At 48.2% G+C, this 22,786-nt stretch overlaps 1 protein-coding gene across 3 annotated transcripts in view; it reads right to left on the bottom strand.

Annotated features, from left to right (window-relative positions):
- PPP1R16A (protein phosphatase 1 regulatory subunit 16A) overlaps window positions 1–22,786 on the bottom strand; it is a 71,383-nt gene that overhangs the window by 17,547 nt on the left and 31,050 nt on the right. For 2 of the 3 annotated variants that reach the window (XM_054018235.1, XM_054018236.1), the window contains exon 3: window positions 322–392. The exons of the other annotated variant lie outside the window; for it this stretch is intronic. In XM_054018235.1, coding sequence (XP_053874210.1) covers window positions 322–392 — 71 coding nt within the window. The remainder of the gene's footprint in view (window positions 1–321; window positions 393–22,786) is intronic. 3 annotated transcript variants of the gene reach the window in all.

Raw genomic sequence — 22,786 nt, 5'->3', positions numbered from 1 at the left:
CAGGTGAGGAGGGACACATTTAGCTAGAAGGTGGAGACAGAGGAAGAAGGGGGGTCAGGACAGATTTCTGCCTCAGTTACTAGCACAGGACTGGCTAGGCACTGCCTTGGTGATGTCACAGCCTCCCAACCCAATGCGGCTGGAGGAAGTGAAGGTAAGTTAGGAGCCCGGAGAGTACCTGGGGGATGCAAGACGAGTACTGAACAGGAGAAGTGCGGGGATTGGACACTGAAAAGTGAGCGTGGCAGAAGAACGGACTGCGGGGAAGGCTCGGTAGCTGAAAAGGGCTCTTGCCGACGGGGAACTGGGAAGGCTGCTTACCTGGTGCAATGCAGTGAGGCCATCTTCATTGTACAAATTGGGGCTGATGCCACGCTGAAGGAACTGGCGAACTGTAAAAACAAAGAGCTTTTAGACAGGGGTCTCCACACACTCACTTGAAGCTACAAGGGTCACTGGGGCAGGGGGATGCAGAGGGATTGCTGGTAGGTGCAATCAAGGCAGAGAGAGGACACAGCCAAACATTTTCAGAGGCACAAATGGAAGTCAGGTGCCTAGCTCTCCTTGACTTTCAGTGGGAGTTATGTGCCTAGCTGCCATATGCATTTGAAAATCCCCCTTCAGTCCTGAAGAGCACAGGGGCAAGAACCTCCCCTTGTAACAGAAACGTGTCTTGCACTGCACACACAGCTCTTATGTCTGCTTCAGGGCAACCTAGAAACAGAACTCACCCCTAAAAGACCGGGTGGTCCCCTGCATGCCAGCAGGTGCCCTGGACTGAAAGAGAATTGAGTTCTGATGGCCTGACCTCAAGAAAGAGAGAGCAGAGACTGAAGAGCTGCAGAGAAAGAAATCGAGGGTGATTAGGGGTCACAGGGAGGGATTTAAATGTAATGAGAGAATGCAAAGAGGAGTGTTACTTGGGTTAGAAAGAAGAAAGGAAAGAGGGGGCCTTGATTGAGGTATTCAGCTTTTGCAAGGACATCATCAAATTGGCCAGTCCCTCTTCCTTCTCACCGCCGTCTACTAGCAAGAGAACAGAGACACCTCAATATTAAAGGACAGGACGTTGAAAAGGAAACAAAAGGAATGAAAGAAAATGGAAAGGCTTCGATTTTTATCAGTAAATGTTGATTTCACTGAACACACACAAGCCGTCAAATATTTCCAACGATAATAACTGAAATTTACAGAGAGGCAAATTAAGAAAAACGCTACTTGAGAACCTGCTGGGGTTTGGTAGAAGGCTATTTAATTTGTATATTTTGACATGTGATGTTGGACAATTTGAGTTTGAACAGTTATAAAGCTTTAACTTTTTGAATCTCAATCTCTGTTATTGTTGAGTCTGAACTTTTGATGAGCTTAAACTTAACCCAGACTTGATGTCTCTGTCTGAACTTTTAATCAAAGCTCTGACCTGCGAACTACTCATTACACCCCCCTCCCCTTAAGTAGTCATCTCCCCTTTTCTCTTTCTGAATTTACATTTTAACCTGTTTTATCCTGTAGAATCTTGATTGATTATACATGACCATTATGATCTGTTAATCACTTTGTTTACTTCTGTGTATAAATATTGATGCTCACCCCTAATAAACTTGCCACACTTACTCTGAAGCTTTTCAAGCTAAGGATAGTGTGAGCCCGTTGATCAACGAATTGGTGTCTGGTCTCTGACAGATTGTGAGCCCCATACCAACTCCGCACGAACTCAGGTGCTGGAGAGGTGAGTGAGGACTTGCTTTTTACCTAACAATTTGGGGGCTCGTCCGGGATTTCCTTCTGGTGCGGTGCCTCTGTCCAGTGGTCAGACCACTCATATACGAATTGGCAGGCGCCACGGGAGATTTCTCCCAGCCAATTCAATATTGAGGGGTCGTGTACTGGACAGCAGGGTAAACGCCAGTTGGAGGGCTCCTGTCAGACACCATGGGTCAAGGGACTAACGTGCCTCTTGAGAGTCCGTTGGGGATTGTAAATAAGTTATGGAACGAAGGGAAACTCCCAGTACAGACAGGAATGTCTAGGAGGAAGTTGTACACACTGTGTGTAAGGAATTGGACTGGGAATACCGCGGTATTGGCCGACCCGGAGATGAGGTGGCCTTCGTATGGCTCTTTCGAACAGGCTGCCTTAAGAGGAGTAAGGAGCCAGATCGAAAAAGACCATCCGGGACAGTTACGTTACTGGTTTTGTTGGGACACAGCAGCAGAGCTGTGGAAATCTTTAAAAATTATGGCAGTCAGGTATTCTCCCGAGAGTGAACCCCCTCCATGTTATTTCGATGAAGGGTGTAAACCACGGCGTGTTTTGACTCGTCAGTTGGTCCCCACTGCACCTGCCCCTATTCCTCCGCAGGGGGACTCTCTCCAGGGCGCAGAGGGGAATCTGCAGGACTCCAGATCGGAATCTCTGCAGAGGGATAAGGGGGAAATGGAAGGGCACACCTCGGGAGGAGTAATTACTAGGCAAAAGATCAAGCAGATGCAGCAGGTTGCATACCCCTCCCCTGGGGACGCCCAGAGGGTCCGGTCGCATCCGCAGATACTTACACCAGGGACGAATACACCCCTGCACCACCAGCTCAGCCCGTTCCCCAGGCCTGGATCAACTACTGGCAACAGCAGCAGCTGCAGCAAACTCAGCCTCCTCAATGACGGTACCCCGGGGGCGAAGGCAAACAATGTGATGGTCTTATTTCCTTAATGTCTTTAGCCGGCTCCTTCCTCACTTTCTCCCCTCCCAGCAAAGAGCCTCGTCTAACCCTTTCAGTCCAGGGACTGCCTGTCTCCTTCCTCAATGATACTGGAGCTACTTTCTCTCTTTTAAATCATGCCCCCTCTCCCTGGCTATCCTCTGAGGTTAAAACTGCAACTGGGGTGGAGGGCAACCCACAGTCTCTGGGACTCACTTTGCCTCTAAATGTTATTTATGCTGATAAATGTTTTTCTCACCATTTTCTTTTTTCCCCAGCTTGTCTGATCCCTTTGATGGGCCGGGATTTACGCTGTAAGCTTGAGGCTACTTTAACCTGCACTCCTGAAGGGGTAGGATTATTGATGACAGTGTTAGGAGATTCGGCCCCAACTAAGAGTAATTGGGAAACGCCCCCCTCTCTCCCCTGACCTCACTGACTTGCCTTTAACCCTCTGGGGAATTTCTGACACTGATGTTGGCCTGCTCCTTTCGGCAGAGCCAGTAAGGATTCAAGTGAAGCCCTCCTTAACCCCCCCGTCAGTCCCTCAATACCCCCTGTCGCTGGAAGCCCGGGAGGGCATCCGCCCCATTATCGAGGGATTCATTGCACAAAAGCTAGTCCACCCTCAGCGCACTCCCTGTAACACCCCTATACTGCCTGTCAAAAAGCCTCCTAAAAAGGACGGAAACCCTATTCGTTGGCGCTTTGTACAGGATCTACGGGTTGTTAATCAGTATGTGGTCCCTCTTCATGCAGTAGTTCCTGATCCAGCTACTATCATCAGCCAAATCCCCTGGGATGCTAAGTGGTTCACTGTTATTGACTTAAAATCAGCCTTTTTCAGCATTCCTGTGCACCCAGACTCTCAGTATCTCTTTGGTTTCACCTGGGAGGGACAAAGTTATGTCTGGCAACGACTTCCTCAAGGCTACAGAGACAGCCCCATGATTTTCAGCCAATGCTTCCACCACTACTTGGAAGGCTTCACCAGTCCGCAGGGATCCACGTTAGTCCTATACGTAGATGACATCCTATTAGGTAACCGTGAAGAAGCTGCCCTCCGCATCGATGGTAAGGCACTTTTATTATACCTACACACCAGAGGCCACAAGATAGACCCTAACAAGATTCAGTGGGTCTCACAGAAGGTCCGATATCTGGGCTTCCTGTTAACCCCAGAGGGGAGACAAAGGGACCCAGTCCGCATAAAGACTATCCAAAACTGCCCTCTGCCAAACACCAAGAAACAACTTCAAGGTTTCTTAGAATTAATTGGCTTCTGTCACCCCTGGTTGCCGTCCTGCGGGGAGTTAAGCAAACCGCTCCACCGACTCACTGCTAACCTTGCTCCTGACCCTTTGCAGTGGTCCCCGGACACAATCCAAGCCTTTCAGTTACTCAAGGACAGTGTGGCCTCCTCCATGTCTCTCCGCCCCCCCCCAATTACAGCAACCCTTTCACCTTTTTGTCCACGAGAGGGGCGGAATTGCTAGTGGCGTCCTTACCCAGCTGAGCGGGCCCCACCATTTCCCGCTTGCTTTTTACTCTCAGCAGATCGACCCTGTCGCTCAGGGAACCCCATCCTGCACCCGGACTCTGGCAGCAGCTGCCCTGCTGATCACAAAGGCAAAGAGCCTGACCCTGGGTCATTTTACCACGGTTTGGACCTCTCATGCCTTGTCAGCCCTTCTGCGTAGGGGCACAACCCAAGTCTTTTCGGCCCATCGTCAGCAACAGCTAGAGGCCGAACTCTTAAAAGACACTAACCTAATTTTTGAAAGGTGTGGGCCCCTTAATCCAGCTACCTTGCTTCCTGACCTGCCAGTCCTCCAGGATCAGCACAACTGTTTGGAAGTAGTTTATAGCATCTTACAAATAAGGGACCTGGCTTATGCCGGATGGCTGAGCCTGCCTCCCTCGCTCCACATACCCCGTGGCAGTTCACTGGCACCATGATAAGGGGGGTCACTACGGCACGCACGCCCTTGTGGACACCATCGCTCGCTTTTGGTATGCTCCAGGCATTCAACCCTACTGCCTGTCAATAGTGAAAGCATGCAGCACATGTCAGCGTAATGGACCTGCTCCGCCTCTTAACAAAATTAAGGGTGGAAGACCTCCGCCTGCTGCTCCATTTCAACATCTTCAAATTGACTTTGCAGATATGTCAAAGGCTTTTGGGAAAAAGCACCTCCTTGTTTTGGTTTGCCCTCTGACTTCCTGGGTCGAAGCTTTTCCTACTGCTAATTGTACTGCTGCCACAGTGGCGAAGATTCTCCTTAGAGACATTGTACCCCGTTTTGGCATCCCTCTCGTGCTTGACTCAGATCGCGGACCTCACTTTACTGGTCATGTCCTTGGCCGTTTAGAACAAGGACTGGGCATTTCACACTCCTTTCATACACCCTACCACCCTCAGTCTAGCGGGAAAGTTGAGCGTATAAATAGGGAGCTTAAGTTTACATTGGCTAAATACTGTCAGGAAACAGGGTTAAAGTGGCCTCAGGTACTTCCCTTGGTCCTGTTTCACCTTCGTACTCACCCAACCCGTGTATTGGGATTATCCCCCTTTGAACTGCTCTATGGACACCCCTCTTTCAAAGGCGGGGCGCTACCACGTGCTGATGTTTCACTATTGGGAGGGGATCATATGACCGCGTGCCAGTTTCTCTCCCTACAGGCTCGCCTCCGTACCCTTTGGAAAGCCTCGCAGTTTTCCCAGACCGTGCCGCTGGAAGAACAGATCCACCCGTTCCAACCAGGGGACTTCGTCTGGGCCAAAAAGTTCGTTCGTGGCGACACCCTCCAGCCGAGGTTTACTGGACCCCACCAGGTTCTTTTAACAACCCAGACTGCAGTGTTCCTGGAAGGACGCAAATCCTGGATCCACCACTCCCACGTCAAGCCAGCCGTAGTGGACCACAGTGACGGACCAGCAGCTCTTGCCACCACTGAGGACACTGCCTCCGACCAGTGGACCAGCTTACCTCTTTCAGACATCAGACTTAAATTGACTCGGCAAAAATGAGAGGACCTTTTATTCTGACAACTGTATGTTTTTTATTATGCCTTTTTAGTTTATTTTCTACTTATGAAGATAATGCTTTTATTAGATATTCCCATGAGGTTAAAACTCGTATTTTAGGAAATAGAAGTAATTGCTGGGTATGTACTCAATTTCCAGTAAATGCAGAACAGGGACTACTAGAATCTTTAACCAATGAAACTGCGACCCTATTTGAGAATCAGGCCGGGGAAATGTCCCAGCTGCGCCAGTTAGCTTTGCAAAACCACATGGCTTTAGACATAATGTTAGCAGCCCAGGGAGGAACTTGTGCCCTCATAAATGAAGAATGCTGTGTTTTTGTAAATGACACCTACTCTGACACTTTTCAATGTACCAAACATCTAAGGGAAATGGCTAAGAACTACTCCTCTGGCCAGCCACCTTATAATTGGTGGGGAGCCTTATGAAATTGGCTGCCTGGATTTGGGTGGGTTAAAAAAAAAAACTCTTGGTGGGTATTGTTGGGGCCATAGTAATCCTTATAATACTGTGTTGCTGTATTCAGTGTGTCCCCTCCCTCAGAGACTCATGTGGGTCAGTTTATTCTTTTCCTACTTCAGCCAAGGGCCTTACTCTCTTCGAGTTGGCCCAGGCTGAAATTGCCAAGCGGCCCTTGGCTCCTTAAAATGGGGTGTAGCTTTTGGTAAATAGTTATCCCAAAGCTACAAATGGAGGAATGTTGAGTCTGAACTTTTGATGAGCTTAAACTTAACCCAGACTTGATGTCTCTGTCTGAACTTTTAATCAAAGCTCTGACCTGCGAACTACTCATTACACCCCCCTCCCCTTAAGTAGTCATCTCCCCTTTTCTCTTTCTGAATTTACATTTTAACCTGTTTTATCCTGTAGAATCTTGATTGATTATACATGACCATTATGATCTGTTAATCACTTTGTTTACTTCTGTGTATAAATATTGATGCTCACCCCTAATAAACTTGCCACACTTACTCTGAAGCTTTTCAAGCTAAGGATAGTGTGAGCCCGTTGATCAACGAATTGGTGTCTGGTCTCTGACAGATTGTGAGCCCCATACCAACTCCGCACGAACTCAGGTGCTGGAGAGGTGAGTGAGGACTTGCTTTTTACCTAACATTATCATGAAATAATTGTCTGAGCTCTCCATAAACGTCCCACAAATTTAAATCAATACAAATAAAAAATGCTTAAAACCCATCATTTTGTGCAACAGTGAAAATTTAAATGGATAAAAATAGAAAAATGCTTAAAAGTAAATATCAATACGATCTGGCAAAATTATCAACATTAAGACTGGAACTCTGCCCTATGCAGTGTGATGTTAACCTGTGGAGTTCACTGCCACAGGCATTTCGATCCAGATACTGTGGCTGGATTTTAAAATGGGCTGTAGATTGTATCTGCTCCTTCTCGAGTGAAGGGTGATTTAAGGGGAAGCTTCGTATGCTGGGACCCGCACACTCACAAGCCACATCACTGTGCAGAAGACCCAGGGCAGCCAGATATGGGAGTATTTCCATAAGCCTTGTTCGACAGCCTTTTATAGGACCAGGAGTTGGAGATCTAAAATGTCGATCCCTGGAGTACTACAGGGTGTTGTTGTCTTGGCCCCAGGAGATTAGAGAAACAATGGGTGAGGTTGTCTCTCTCACCAAGCGAAGTTGGTCCAATAAAACATATCACCCGTCCTCTCCCTTGTCTCTCTCATCACTGGGGTGTTAGGGACATGGCAGGTTTTCTTTGCACAGATCGTGCTAGACCCTCTACTGCTGCCTCTTTTGTCTAGCCAGGAATGTTGGAGCACTGGGAGATACAATCTGTGCTACAACTAATAACAGAGTCGCAGGAGCTGATAGTAAATGGTTAAAGCTACAGTACGGGCAGGACCTCGGCTGTGTGCCTGTAATTGAGTTAAGATGCTGGACTGCCCAAGGCTTTCACCAGTTACAGGGACACAGGTAAGCGCCAATCTACAGTACAGTTTTTGACCATTTTTAGCTGAGTCAGGGGACAGCCATGTTGTAAGTAGACCCCCCGCCCTGGTTATGGTTTTAAGATAGACTATGCCTTAGTCACCAAACTGAGTGGGGTGGAGATAGGGTGAGGTCAGGTTTTCAAAGTAAAGGTCAGTGATGGGCAGAGGAAGGTAAAACCAACAGTTAAAGACAAGATCTATTTCCCAAGGAGACTGAATTACCACCAATCTCAGACCCAGAGTGGGCAAAAAGGGAAAATACAGTGTGTCAAAGAGCCCAAGTTAGCCTTACTTAACTGATTAGGCTCCAGCCCCCCCAGCAGAGAAGGAAATCAGCACGTCTGTTGCTCTGCAGTTCACCTTTGGAAGCATTTCACACTAGCCTCGACAAAACACTAGATGTCATCAGAGTAAGGAAGAGTCTTGCACTGGTCCCTGCAGCAAGGATCAGATGATCCAAAAATCTTTTCCCATCTCTTAATGTTTATCATTCTAAATCCTCAGGTAAAGCGGTAAAACAAACCCAAGGAGATTATAAGGCTGTGGTCACAGTTAAGCGAAAGCCAGATTAACTGAGAGGGCTCTGAGATCTCTCACTGACTGCCCCGCATTATGAATACATCCGCTTTTGCTCATGTGACAGAATCCACCGTGGGTGGCATGGAGATGAGCCTTGGTCAAGGACTGTGAAGCAGGTAATCCTCTCACCTTATCAGAGCCCCTCCACTTGAGAGCTGCCTCAGCAAACTAGAGAACGACGGACTCCAGACGGAATTTCTTTGCATTGCTTATTTTGGAAACACCACTAGTTCCTGGAGAGTGTGAAAGAACTGGTTCAACTGGTCAGTGCCCAAGAGGAAGTCTGCATCTGTGCAGGCTGCTTCTCCCCCCACAGCCAGCAGGAGATGCTATCCTTGGACTAAGACGAAGAGAAACCAATAACAATGTGTATCAAAGGGTTCAGACAAGGTTCTTCTCTATCTTGCCCACAAGCAATCTGTACCCAGGAGTCCACAGCTAGGTGTGCCCTCTGCTAGCAGTAGCACAGCATAGGAGGTTTTCATGGCCTTTGTTTTACATTCTTCTTCAAGAGTCAGACGAATGATGATTTGGAAAGAAGTCCCCAGCCCTGTCCTCCTCTTCTCTGCCTTCAGCCTCCCCGAGCTCCAGCTCTTCAGATCTCCCAGGATGCTTCTGCCCACCCTCCTGAGACACAAAGAAATGGGATTCCTGCCCCTCAGGCTCAAAGCAATGCCACTGGGCTTAGATCTCATTTAAAAAGCAAACCAAAGCAGATCTAGGTCCAGGCGCTGGAAGACCTGGGTTCAATTCCCACTTCAGCCACAGACTTCCTGAGTGACATTAAGCAAGTCCCTTATGCCACCCTGTGCCTCAGCTTCCTGTCCTCAAAACAGGGATAGCAGTCCCTGGCCTCCCAGAGGGGCTGTGAAGATCAAATCCATTAGTGATCGGGAGGCGCTCGGACACTAGGGTGTCGGGGGCCAGATAAAGCCCCTAAACAGAATAGAGTTCTGCTTGTTTTCAAGCTCTTGGTGGCCTTCCCCCAGCACATCCTGCATCCTGCCTCATTCTATGTTCTCCTCTCCTCATTCATGTATCATCTCTGCCCTGTCACATGATACGCCTCTAATCAGACAAGAGCCTTTTCCACTGCAGCTCCTAGTGCCTGGAACTCTCTGCCTCATCATCTGTCCAATTCCTTAAAAGGTCAAACTATTTTTATACAAATATGCAAATATCTAGACATTTCCAGAGGTGCTTTAAGCAAAGCTAAGGAATACAATAAAAAAAAACATCTCTTTTTCTCCCTTGCCCAGATCTCTTCATCTCTCTCTGCCACTCAACTCTGCAGAGGGTGTGGAGATCATGCACTGATGCCATCCAAAATAAAAGTTATTGTATCATGTGATTTCTTTCCCTGGGAAACAAACGGCTCAAAAGCAACTACTGGTTTTATTAGGGAGGTTCCTTCACCAAATTTTCCAGCTGGGTTAAAAAAGGCACAAGATCAAGTGGATTATCAAGGTCACACGCTGAGTCAATGGCTCGGCCAGAATTACCAAAGAACCAAGGAGCCATTTGGATCTAAGGTCTTTATTCAACCCATTGGGCCTACCTGCTCCTAGGAGTGGTTACAATAGGTACGTCAGCCTGCATACAGCGTGGAGCAGAACCAGCCCTGTCAGTCACTGGCAAGCAGGGCAATGCCCTGCCCTCTGACATTCCCTCCAGTTGAGAGAGCTTCCAAAGCCAGGAGAATTCAATTCGACTGTCCTGAACGACAGACGGTGTTAAACAGACCTTCAGGAAAAAGCACAACGATTTCTCTTATTGCAGAGAATGGAGAATTCCCCCTATGAGACAAACCTGGATCTTTGTTTGTCGGTTTCTCTCTCTACTTTGATTGATCCATTTGTCCCAGGGTGGGCCTGATTTGTGGACCTTATTACTCACAGAAAGGAAGTTTTCAGGTCAGTACAGATGAATTGTCCTATCCTTCCTTGTGCTAAGGTCCACAGATCCCTTACCCTGGGATCTTCACAGCAGTTTGCCTCCAGGGTTGAAAGCAGGATCATCCTTTAAATATGAACATCCCAAAGCAAGTATATTACATGTCCTCCATATTCCCCGGGGCATTAAGGTGTGGAGAAGATTTCTGCTCCCCACTCCAATCCCTCCAAAAAAGGCATCGGATAAAGACTGGATGACCCATATATAGCATTATGGTGAATGCATGTTTTGATGACCACCTAACTGATCTCAATACAGGAGACAAGACTTCTCTACCCAAAGACTGTCAGTGCTCCTAAGGACTGTATTTTGATGCTTAACAGAAGAAAGAAATATGTCTGAAATTACTCTGGGAATCAGTGCCTTGACAGTTCAGAACTACGCGTCTGAATTAGAAGCACAATACTGGGTCTCATCAAAGAAAGCTCCCAAGTTCAAAAACTTCTTATTGGAGACAGTAGCTGTCAGGAGGTCTACTCGAATAATAAACCAAGACAACTCCTGCAGGGGTTTAACCTGGGTAATGCTATAAGGAACGGTCGTGCTTTATGGTCCTGTGAGTCATTACCCTCATGGAATATTTAATGTCAGGATTCATACAAAACTTCCTTTTCTTGAACATTATACTCCTGAGACTTGACTTTTGGGCTTGGCACTCCTATACCCACACGGAAGCCCTCCTGGAGGAACTCATGGCTAAGCTTCATTTGAGTTACATGCTAGTTACGCTATGCACTTTGCGCAGCCAGCAGAATAAGTTCTACTTGTCAACTTCTGTGAGGGTCCATGAGCGTTTTAAATCACTTCATCCAAGTACCCACTTTGAATCTGTCTCCTCCTGGATGGAGAACTGGTTTTGGTAATAGCAAACAATGAGCTAGAAACAGCCGAAGGCCCACAGACCAGAGAGCCATAACTTCTTCAACAGCATCACTGCTGTTCTCTGCTTTTGATCATTTGCACAATCCTGGGGAGCAGTGGAAAAGGCGTAGAGCAGATACTTTACCCAGCTTTGCAAGAGGTCATTCACCAGCTCCCCTCCCAGGTCCTGACACACGGATTGGCCACAGGCACTTTGCTGTTTCCATTTGCCAACAGGTCAATTACCAGCCCCTCAATTTGACTTCGAATGACTGGATGCTTCAGGGGGCAAGTTCCACTCTGCTTCTTCTAACTTCTGCCATTTCAGTCTTGGTTTTCGCCTCCCTCTTGAGGGGCGATGCAGAGATAGGAAGCTTACTCCACTTAGATCAGGAATCGTTATTTCTCTCTGGGGTAGGGTGGATCACATTCTTCTCAGCTTATTCATGAAAACCCCATCAGATGGGTTGATTGTCACAATCAGAACAAGAATGTAACCCTTGATACTCCAGAAACTGTATCACTGCGTTTCAGCTTTCTCTTTGTACAGCGCCATGATCAGAAAAAATTGTCTAGGAAAATAAAGTACATTTCTTTCTTCCTCAAAACCAGTATTAATACTACCATGATTCTGAAAGAGACCCTGGGAGCACTTGTCAGATCAAATAGTGTTTATCCATGTTGGGGGAGAAGGGGAATTTGCTATCCAGTGGCAGAATGGAACAATTATCTGAGGGATGGTAACATGGGAACGCAAAGATAAATCTCCCACTGGAACTCTACCGCCTCTGCAGTGTCCCGTTTGCGCCCATAATCCGGGGTCTAACTCCAGAAAGGGCTGGTTCAGGGTCATGCAGACAGCTCTGAGGTAACGGAGGGCAGCTGTGGACCTCGCCCCAGCATCCTGCACTTGTTCTAGCTCCCATTTGCAGCATGGTATTTTCTCCTGTCATACTTCAGGGACTGCTTCAACTTGCCATGTGACCCAGGTTCCTTGCTATAGCATCTGTCAGGAGCCAGGATAGTCAGTCAGCTTTTCCGATGACTCGCAACAGCCTCAGCTTTGCAAAAAGTTTCCCACTGTATGAATAAGAGCTGGGAAGTGATTTGCCCAAAGCCCCACGTGCCCTTGTCATACTGATTTCTATCCTACTATGCCGTGGGACTGGCAGGTCGAGAGGGACCCCCCCTCCCTTGCAGTGCTGCTCACTCACGTTGGCATTGCTTGCCAGAGCAGGCAGAGGCACTTACGCTCTCAGATAACACTTCTTACTTATTTTTTTGGTGGTGGGGGGGGGGGAGGCATTGGTCTGAGACGACCTGCAAGCTTCCAGGCCCCCGGGGATCTAGGGCTGAGGTAACACTTGCCTGTGCCTGTGAAGGGCCTATATGGTGAGGCGGTCACTTTTTCAGGTAAAAATCTCCCCTAGGGAGAAACGCTGAGTGTCCTTGACCAGCTGGGACAAGAGCCATCGTTACCTTTGTTAGCGACACCAGGCTGAATTTGACTGGCTGCAACCTGAAGAACCTTCCAGCCTTATAACATGGAGGCCAGGGGGCTAGAAAGAAAAATGGTGAGTGCCTGCTTATTCTTCCAGGCCTGGTCTGTTGTCCCCCTTCTCATTCCATGGCCAGCTACAGAGAGGAGGAGATGGAGGTAGCAGTAGTGATGCATGTCAAGCTACGATGATCAACATGGTATAAGAACCCATATAAAACAGAACCTGCAACAGAAGCCAGGAACAATAGCCTGGTCATTAGGGTATGGTGACCTGCAGCAGCAGCTGGAGAGGACAGCCCAATACTTCCCATTATTTAGAGGTGGCAGGAACCCCCCAGCCCCCTATTACGTCTTCTAAAGTAGGAGTTCTCAACCTTTTTCTTTCTGAGCCCGCCCCCCGCACAGTTATAAAAACTCCTCGGCCCACCTATCTCACAGTCACTGGTTTTCTGTACATAAAAGCCAGGGCCGACGTTAGGGGGTAGCAAGCAGGGTAATTGCCTGGGGCCCCACCCCACAGGGGGCCCCACAAAGCTACATTGCTCAGGCTTTAGCTTCAGCCACGGGTGGCAGGGCTCAGGGCCCTGGGCTTCAGCCCCTTGCGGTGGGGCTTTGGCTTTCTGCCCTGAGCGCCGGCGAGTCTAACGCTGGCCCTGCTTGGCGGCCCCCATGAAACCTGCTCAGGGGGCCCCGGTTGAGAACCACTGTTCTAAAGGAGCATGAGGAGCGGGATAGACAGCTACCCCTTGTCTACAGCAGCTGCAGACCTCCGTAGTTTCCCAATACACTGCCTGTAAGAGTCGATCCTTATATATTATCCAATATTATTGTTGGATCCCCTAATTCTGATCCAGACAGCTGGCCTCTCTCCCATAAGGAGGAAGAATTCCCTTTTGTGTGTTCACATGCACATATCCAAAGAAACCAGCAGGTCTGGAGCCTGGTTTTTTCCGTATGGCTCTGCCACGTAGCACTCTCTGTAGGTGAGCAGGGGAACCGGTGGTGATATATTTCCCCTTTGGGAGTCTGCTTCAGAGGTGGGGAGAAAGACTGGGCACAGCCATTTCCCCAAAAATATTTCAAGTGACTAGTGACCTCTCTGCCTGCAAAGAGGCGGGGCTTAGTGTCTCCCTTCCTGCACAGGAACACTTCTGGCTTTCTCCAGGAAGGTTCTGGCCTGAGACTCAGGGACGGGCTCCCCTAAAGCTCTACCCCTCTCTACAGCATAGGATCCACATGGGCCAGATGGGCCTGTGTTTCCCCAGGAGATCTCAGCCTGGAATATGGGGGGCGGCGCTGTTATACAAAGGGAGGGAGCTGGGCCTGAAGGCCCCTTACCGCACTCTCTGGCATTGGCAGAATTAGTGCTGTGTTCAGTGCCCTCCATCCACGACCCGCGGGGAAGCACAGAGGAAGGAGGCAGCGAAGCGCTGCAGTCAGATGCCTGGCTGCTGGAGTGGGATGCAGGACCTCCAGCACAATTCTCCATCTGGTGCACTGCCCTTCTGGCTTCGCTCCCCGCGCAAAGAGGGGGCGGCTGAGGTTATCCTGCCCAGACTGGGCTGTGAGGGAAACGGCACTCTGCCCAGAGTGTCGGCTGAGCTCCCCAGTAAGACATGGACTAAGTTGGGGGAAGCAGGCGACACAGACCCATCCTTTGGCCTCTGGCTTTTCTTGGTCTAGAGCTCCCACCCAGAAATCTGCAAGGGCACCAGCTACAGCTAGTGCCTCAGGAGGGGAAACAGAGCTGAGGGGACAATCTCCCCAAAAGGCGAATGCAGCGGGGACTGGTGGAGAAGTAGACAGACACTAAGCCACACTTGGTCAAAATCTCAAGTTTGGCATTTCCTGCTGAAAGCCTGGCAGCAGGGAAGGGTGGGGGAGCCACCGGGGAGGCAGGTAGCCCTGTGGGAACTTGAGGGGGCGGGGCGCTGCCAGTGACTGACAGGGCTGGTCCTGCCACCAAGCTGCAAGCATGAAGAAAGCAAATCTCTCATCCACTGGCAGGGTTTACCAAGTACACACAGAGCATTCATGCTGGCTTTGAGGTGGGTTGGGCACTGCCCACTCAGCACCGTGCTGCCCACTGCCCCCTAGTCACAGTGATCCCCAGACTCATTACCAAGATCGCAGAAACAGTGATTGTGAATCTGCCACATCACCTGATTTCTGTTTAAGGTTCGACAGTGTTGCCTTCAGCGCTGATGGGCATAGGCAAAGCAGCTCCGTTAAGTCCGCCCTTCTGGTCACAACGTAACCGGTTTGCAGTCCCAAACTGGGCTGCGTGCTAAGGGGTGTGCAGCTGAGTGGCCGAGCACAATCTGCAGAGGTTAATGCATTCGGGGCACCTCCAGGCAGTCAGTCTCTGGCCTTTGCACCATTTCCCCAAAATGCCCAAGACTGACTCAATCTCTTTGCTCTCTTCTGGTGACTGCCTGCCCTGGCCCCCCGAGCGCATTCATGGCCATCAAAGGCAGGCCAGCATCGCGTCTCAACCTGAGCTAGAAATGACCGAGCTCTGTATTTGCCCAGATTTCTGGCACATCTGAATAAAGAGGAGTTCTTGATATAATTGTTTGCATTTGCACAGCTCCTTTCATTCAAGGATATTTCATTGTTTTACAAATACCCATTTCAGGCTCAGGGGCCCACGCGGCTCTGTAGGTAAGGACATCCACTTTACGGATGGATGAACTGAAGAACAGAGAGGTCAGTGACATGCCCAAGGTGAGAGAGAGAGAGAGAATGACCATTGGCAGCTCCAATGATAGAAATGCCCCAAATCTCATGTTCTATCCACTAAACAACACTCCTTCCCTTGATCTTCCTCATCGGCTGTAAACAGGGACCCTGCAATAGATGTAAGTGGACTGCCAATTGCACCGCCTGCCATCTTGTGCCCTGTAGCAGTCAGCAAGAGGTCTCTATACTGAAACAGAAGCATAATCAGTCCTGTAAACCTGAAGTCTCAGGGACGCCTCATGTTGGCTGTTGCAGGATCTACTTCTAACTCGATGATTCAGATATATGCTTTCATGCTCTGCTGTATATGAACGCTCTTCCTCTTTTAACCTGTTCTTTCACCCCAGAGGCCAGAAGCAGGCACCTCTGGTGTTGCCTCCTAGCATTACCTGACATGTTTCTGGTGCTGAGAGTCAACCAAGTTGTTTGGAATACCAAAGAAATTCCAGAAGTCTTGAAGAATGTTGAACTTATGACACTGTTCAAAAGGGCCAGGGGGGATGAGTCAGGTAACTATAGGCCAGCGAGCCAGACATCAATCTTTGGCAAAATAATAGTAAAGCTGATACGTGATTCAACTGATAAAGAATTAAAAGACTGGAATGTAATAAGTACCAGGCAACAAGGTTTCATGGAAAGTAGGTCTTGTCAAACCTGATTTCCTTCTTTGATGAGATTACAAGTTTGTTTGCTAAAGGTAACTGCATAGGTATAGGTTTCAGAGTAGCAGCCGTGTCCTGTTCTTTTTGCATAGGTATAATATACTTAGACTTAAGTTAGGAATTTGGCGTAGTACCACCCAACATTCTGATTACAATTTAGCACTTTACACTGCAAACCGAGTACACATCAAATGGATTAATAACTGGCCGACAGATCTCAAGAAGTAGTTGTCAATGGGGAACCAAACGGAGGTGTTTCTAGGGGCGTTTCACAGGGTTCGGTACTAGGCCCAACCTAGTCAACGTTTTCATCAGCGATCTAGAAGTCAGTGTAAATTCACTGATGACAAAATCCCCCAAATGTAGCTAAAGCTGTTTCATGGATGGTTGTTCTTAAATCTTCCCAAAATTCCTCTGCCTGCTCTGGCAATGACTCCCCATGCATGCTAAGCTCAAAAGCCTTCACAAACTCCTGGCATTTCCTCTGGTTTTCGGTGTTAAGAGCATTGATTTTGAGCTTGCTCCTAAGTTTTGCTCTATGTAGTTTCTTGGCTGCAATCTTCACTTTGCTAATAATCAAGGAGTGGTCAGTGTCACAATCAGCACCATGGAAAGGCAGGCAAGTGTTCTTTACTAAGGGTAGGTCTTTCCTCCTGACGATAACAAGGAGGTCTTTCCTCCTGATGATAACTGATGATGCCAGTGGGGTAGGTTGTGGATGTCGCCATGACACTTTGTGGTGCTCTTTTCCTGTAAAATAGGAATTGGAAATGCACATTTGGTTTTGGGCGCAGAATTCAATAAGTCGTTGGCCTTTCTCATTCGTCTTGCCATTGCCAAAATGTCCTAGGCAGTCTGGCCATGAGTTGTCTGCACTGACTCTTGCATCAAAGTCACCAAGAAGGAAAAGTTGCTCAGTTGATGGTATTCTTTTGACAATTTGATGCAAAGAGTCGTAAAACGTATCCTTTTCTTCGGGGCTAGATTTGAGTGTTGGTGCATAGGCACTAATGATGGTCACAGAGCCGATGGTCGTCTGAAGTTTAAGTGAGATGATACGCTCTGACTTCCCAATGGGTGTTTCTAGGAGCTTTACCCACTTGTTTCTCACAGCGAAGCCGACACTGTGCAGACGATTTTCTTCGCTGCTTTCACCTTGCCAAAAGAAGGTGTCATTGGTCTCTTGGACAGAACCAGCATCTGCAAGTCTTGTTTCCTGAAGTGCTGCAATGTCAGCACTGCGTTTATACAGCTCATGGTCTATCAAAGCTGACTTCTGTATGCTGCTTGTGTATTGTAGGTCGTCATCATCTGTCAATCCCGGACACATGGTCCTGACATTCCAGCTGCCAAGCCAGAAAGTTCTTGGTTTCTTATTTTTGCCAGGTGCAAGGTTTCCGTCTGCCATTCAACTTTTGGTCTAGTGCCATGCACCCTGTGAGGCGAGCAGACTGTGGCGGGTCAGCAACTAACTGTCCGGGGGCTGCCCGACTTTGTGGCGGGTGGTGGCTGACCAACGGAACGCAGTGATTCCTCCCACCATTGAAGGTGACCCATGGCGCCCTCTGCTACACCAATCAAGTGAGAGCTTATAACCCGTAACTGCCACCTTCCGTGTTGTGTCGTCTCCATGTGATGTGGCTGCAATAGCCTGGACAGTTTATATGGAGGTGCTGCTTTACCCACGTGTCAGTGTCCCCCTCTTGACGTCAATGGTTTGGACTAAAGGAAGGATGGGAGTCGATACATTTGGAACCAGCTATGCTGCGGGAGTTGCCAGAGCAGAGGAGATCTTCCATCTGCCTGCCTTTCGGGGCTCCACTCCTAGATTGGTTATCAGCCACAGCTGATGTTAAGGTGTCAAGAAACTCTCTCTGCATCCCGTCGTGAGGTGATATGGGATTTATAGCACCTCCTTGTCACCATCATTCCTCTGTGCATTCAGGTTCACACAAAGTCCTATTTCTTCTCCTTTAGTGTTTCTAAAATCCTCTCTGCAGGGCACAACCTTCCTCATCTTGTGCCCCCAGCAACCTCCCTCCTTAAGGCTACCACGCTGTACCACTACTCATCTCTACAATGGTGCTAGTTACTCCCATTTCAGGCCTAATTAATCAAACCCAAAGAAAACACAACTGCGACATGACTGACCAGCACTCTTTGTAAATACAAGAGGACGCCAGCTAGCCATGCCCCAAGTATCTGAACCACCTTAAGCCGCCAGCACCTCCTTTTCCAAGTACTCCCATTATCCAGATGGCTGGGGAGTTGCTCAAGCTGTTTGAATAATCGGGATGCTAAAGCCGTTTCCTCTTTCCTTGCTATTTTCTGCTATCTACCCCCACCCTTTATTACTGCTTCATCACGTGGGGTGTTTTGTTTGCTTGATTCTCTGTCTGTAGAGCAAAAGATCCCAGGGTAGGACCCTTGTCTTCTTACTGGTCTGCAAAATACCAAACACATCAGTGCGGGTAGATAAATATTAACTAATCTTGATATGGCAGTTGTGTGTCACCACATAGCCAGGCACTACAGATTTCATTCTTTAACCTGACCTCGGTGCTATCCTCATTATTGATTCCTATTATACACCTCTACCTCGATATAACGCTGTCCTCGGGAGCCAAAAAATCTTACCGCCTTATAGGTGACACCGAGTTATATTGAACTTGCTTTGATCCACCGGAGTGCGCAGCCCCGCCCGCCCGGAGCACTGCTTTACCGCGTTATATCCGAATTCGTGTTCTATCGGGTCGCGTTATATCGAGGTAGCGGTGTATAAGATTTATTTCCACTTACAGCTCTCTGATTGATACTCCACTGTAAGAAAAAAGAATGGTTCCTTTACCAGGCATGCGAGTTCCATTTAACAAGGATACAGGGAGACGTTTCCTGAGGACACCTCCATTTCCAATCCCTCCCCTCTCTTTCTGAATGGGAAGGGCTGGCAGGGAGGGCCCAGGCAAAACTGCACTGACTTGAATAACCTATTTCCTTGGCTGGCTTTCCTCTATTATAGAACCTGCTTAATTCCATACAAGGGAGGAATGCGGGGGTTTCAGTAGGCATCAGGACTAGCATTATTGTCTCCCTAGGTGGAAGCCTCCAAGCGACAAGAATGAATATGCTAGTGAGTGAACTCCCCTCTCAGCCCCAAGGTGACTCCTCCATGTCAGGTAGGAGGCACACTGTATTGCCAATGTGGAAGAGGTTTGCCCTGCTGCAACCGCTGGTATAGGGCAGTCTGGTCTCCATGGCTGTTGATCTGCCATTAAGGGTGGAAACATCTGGCACAGACGTTAAAGCAACTTGCCTAAAGCCATGCAGCACGTCAACAGCAGAGCTGAAAAGAACCCAGAAGTGCTGGCTCAATGCAGAGCTAACTGCCCTGTCCCTCCAGAGGCTGCGGGGGAGAATTTCTTTAAGGACAGGTAGGAGTGTCACAGCACTAATCAATCTCGGGGCACAGTCTGATGAGAGCTGAGCCTTGGCTGCCAGGGGGGCGGGGTGGGTGTTGGGAGAGGAATCCCAGGAGAATGAGATCTCTCATTCCCTAAAAGAGAACACGTCTTCTTTGTGAAGCTACCGCAGGGAGGGCCTGAGGGAATTTCCATGCAATGAGGTACAGGTCTGTCATACTTCAGTACCAACCACTGAGGGTTGAACCTGCAGCACTCCTCAGAACAGAAAGGGCCGACATTCAGCGATCATTGTATCAAGGAGGAAGCTAACGCCTGCCAGAAACTTACACAACGCAACAAAAGGAACCAAGAGAAAAGAAGCAAAGAATCCTGCCTGTGAAAACAGTAAACACCCATTCCCAGTGTTTGTGTGCTGAGGGGAACCAGTAAACACTGATTTCAGAGTGGCCTCCCGCGGAGCTATTCTTTCAGGTTGAAATACGTTAAGGGCTTTGCGGTGTCAGGGAGACAGACAGCAGGTCAGACCTGGTGGAAATTGGGGATTTATAAAAAGGAGACCAAGTGAGTCGGGGGGGAAAGGAAACGAAGAACCCAGCAAGAGTCCTGTCTGAAATAAGCCAGTAGATACCGTATTGATATCTGCAGCCACAGTACTGTCTAAGGCTGTAATCTTATTACACGCACAAGATATGCAGGGTCAGGCCAAGTCAGCACATGTACAGGAGATCTTCAAGAGGAAAGGACTCTGGTAATTCAGTAGCTAGCACTCCTCCCTCCCCTCGCTCAGCCTAGCGCTAGGGGGCACTGGCTGGAGGAGACATACCAGGGCCCAATGCTTGTGGTTCAAGAGCCCAGGGCCCTGTCAGAGAATATGTAAGTTGTGCTGTCCCTGGTGTCCTGGCCAAATTCCACAACTTCAATGAGAAAAAAAAAATGGGGCTTGTGCCCTTTTTATGACGGACAAAGCAGCACTGGTAGGTTTCTTCCCCGGAAGAGGCCACAAGGAGGGAGGGGCTGGGAATGGAGAAGAACCTGGTACAGTAGTTGGAGAATTACTGAAGTGATGCGCTCAAAGGAGCAGGAGAGGGAAATGTGAACGGGGGAGGGGGAAAGGACTTTTGGTCAGACTGTTTACAACACCACGATGAGTCAACAGCACTTGGGAGGAAGGAAGCTTTTGCCAGGGGTTCAACATTCCCATGTCTTCAAGCAAGGTGTGCGAGCTCACCGGGTGCATCCCTGGAGGCCAACAAGTCCTCCACAAAACCAGGGGAGCAGAGTTGATATTTCTGGGTTTAAAAACTGAAGATTTTTTTTAAAGAAGCACAAGGTTAATTACCCGCCTTTGCCAGATCTCCCGTCGTTTCTCTTGGATAAATTATTCTTCCATGTTTTTAGTCTGCAGACTGTAGTGTAGTGGTCCTGTGTGCTGTTAAGCAGTGGCATTTGGTCCACACGGAGATGGCTGCATTTCAGTGCTGGCCGAAGTAATCCTTGTATTAGCGTTTGTAGTACTTTATCAGGGGGTAGCCGTGTTAGTCTGTATCTACAAAAACAACAAGGAGTCTGGTGGCACCTTAAAGACTAACAGATTTATTTGGGCATAAAGAAGTGAGGTTTTTACCCACGAAAGCTTATGCCCAAATAAATCTGTTAGTCTTTAAGGTGCCACCAGACTCCTTGTTGTTTTTGTAGTACTTTAGGATCTATATAAATGCAAAGTACTTTTCTTTTTTTAAAGCTGGTCTTCCATACTAAGAGATTGGTTCCAGCCCTTGGGAATTTTGAGGCACTTCACCTCCATTTCTGTAATGAAGGCAAGAGAATTCTGCAGACTCCCTATCCTGGAGATCTGCACCATTTCAAGGTTAACTATTCCAGCGTGACTAGCACTGCTTGGCCCTGATGCAGTTCAGTGTGTCCACTGTCAACTGGCATGGCACACCCACACACAGCACTCCCCCCCCACCCCAACCACTGCTGAGCCGATGCACTCAAGAACCCAGCCTTCATTTCCGGCACAGCCGCTCAGAACAGAGGCCTAGCAGCAGGTGTATGGCTGGCAGCAGAATAATGGGCACACTTTGTTTCTATTATAAATTTATACCCAGTAATAAATTAAGTTACTATTCTAAAGTAATATGATCTTCTCTTTTGTTTCCAGTGCTTTGGTTGGTACTTTGTGCTCCTGAGGCTTATGTCCAATTCCTGCTTACAGCTGGCGCCATCCTGGCGGAGGAGCCACACACATGGCTGGAAGGGAGCTTGTGACATCACCACTGGCAGCACCCTCAGCCTCCCACAGCTGCTCCCCCATTCCATCCCAGATCTATGGCTGTGGGCTTCCTGGCCCCCAAAGGCAGGAAGTCTGAACATGAATAACTTGTGATCTTTAGGAGAAACCACTGTGGGAAATTGCCTCGCTCTAGTCATGATTTTGCACTGGGTATATTTTACAGAACTGTTTAGCAAAATAAAAAGTTTAAAGGAGATTAAACATTTCTTTGCTTCTACAAAAAATAAGGGCCATGGACCATGTGTACCCTAATGGCCTCTGCATTCTCCCTGTCCTAATCTGTATCACCTGACTGGAGCTCCTGCTGGGAAGTGTCAATACAATAGCTGCTTCCATGAAATAGCAATAAGGATTACTGAGAACTGGCCCGAGCCTTCATTTTAAATATGTTGCAAAACAGGCTGATTGACTGTAAGAGTTTTGCTGTAACCCCACATCTCATCACCACCAAACACAGATTTTACATTTAACTTCAGTTAGTATGCATATTTCATGCAAGTTTCATATTTGATATTTTTTTCTTAGAATTCTTTAGATAGAGTTAGATGGAGCTATTGTGCAAAGTTAAAACATTTTTAAAAACAGAAGAGCTTAAAACAGAGTGAACAAAGCAGAGAAACACGCGGCGGGGGGGAAGGGGGGGAGAAGAGGTCTTTTCCAGAAAGCAAGAGCTGCAGAGAAGAATGTCTTTGCACCACCAGTGGCCCAAATGTGTTGAGGAAGTTGGTGCTAGATGAGCAGAAGGAGTGAGGGAAGAGAATCATAAATAAATGAGTCTCCCTTGTGTTACCAACCAGAGATCATTGAGACAACTATTATCAATTCTCATTTTATTTTGACCATCATTGGTACTAGAGCAGCGCCAGCACCCCCAACCAAAATCAGGGCTCCACGGTTCTATGCACTGTGCAGATACGTAATAATAACGGCTACGATTTTGTCATGAATATGTTTAGTAAAAGTCATGGACAGGTCACGGGCAATAAAGAAAAATTCACTAGCCGTGACCCGTCCACCACTTTTACTAAAAATATCTGTGACAAAATGG

The sequence above is a fragment of the Malaclemys terrapin genome, chromosome 2, assembly GCF_027887155.1.
Source record: "Malaclemys terrapin pileata isolate rMalTer1 chromosome 2, rMalTer1.hap1, whole genome shotgun sequence".
Taxonomy (NCBI): domain Eukaryota; kingdom Metazoa; phylum Chordata; order Testudines; family Emydidae; genus Malaclemys; species Malaclemys terrapin.
Note: the sequence above shows the minus strand (reverse complement) of the source record. Positions and strands in the feature narration are given on the sequence as shown.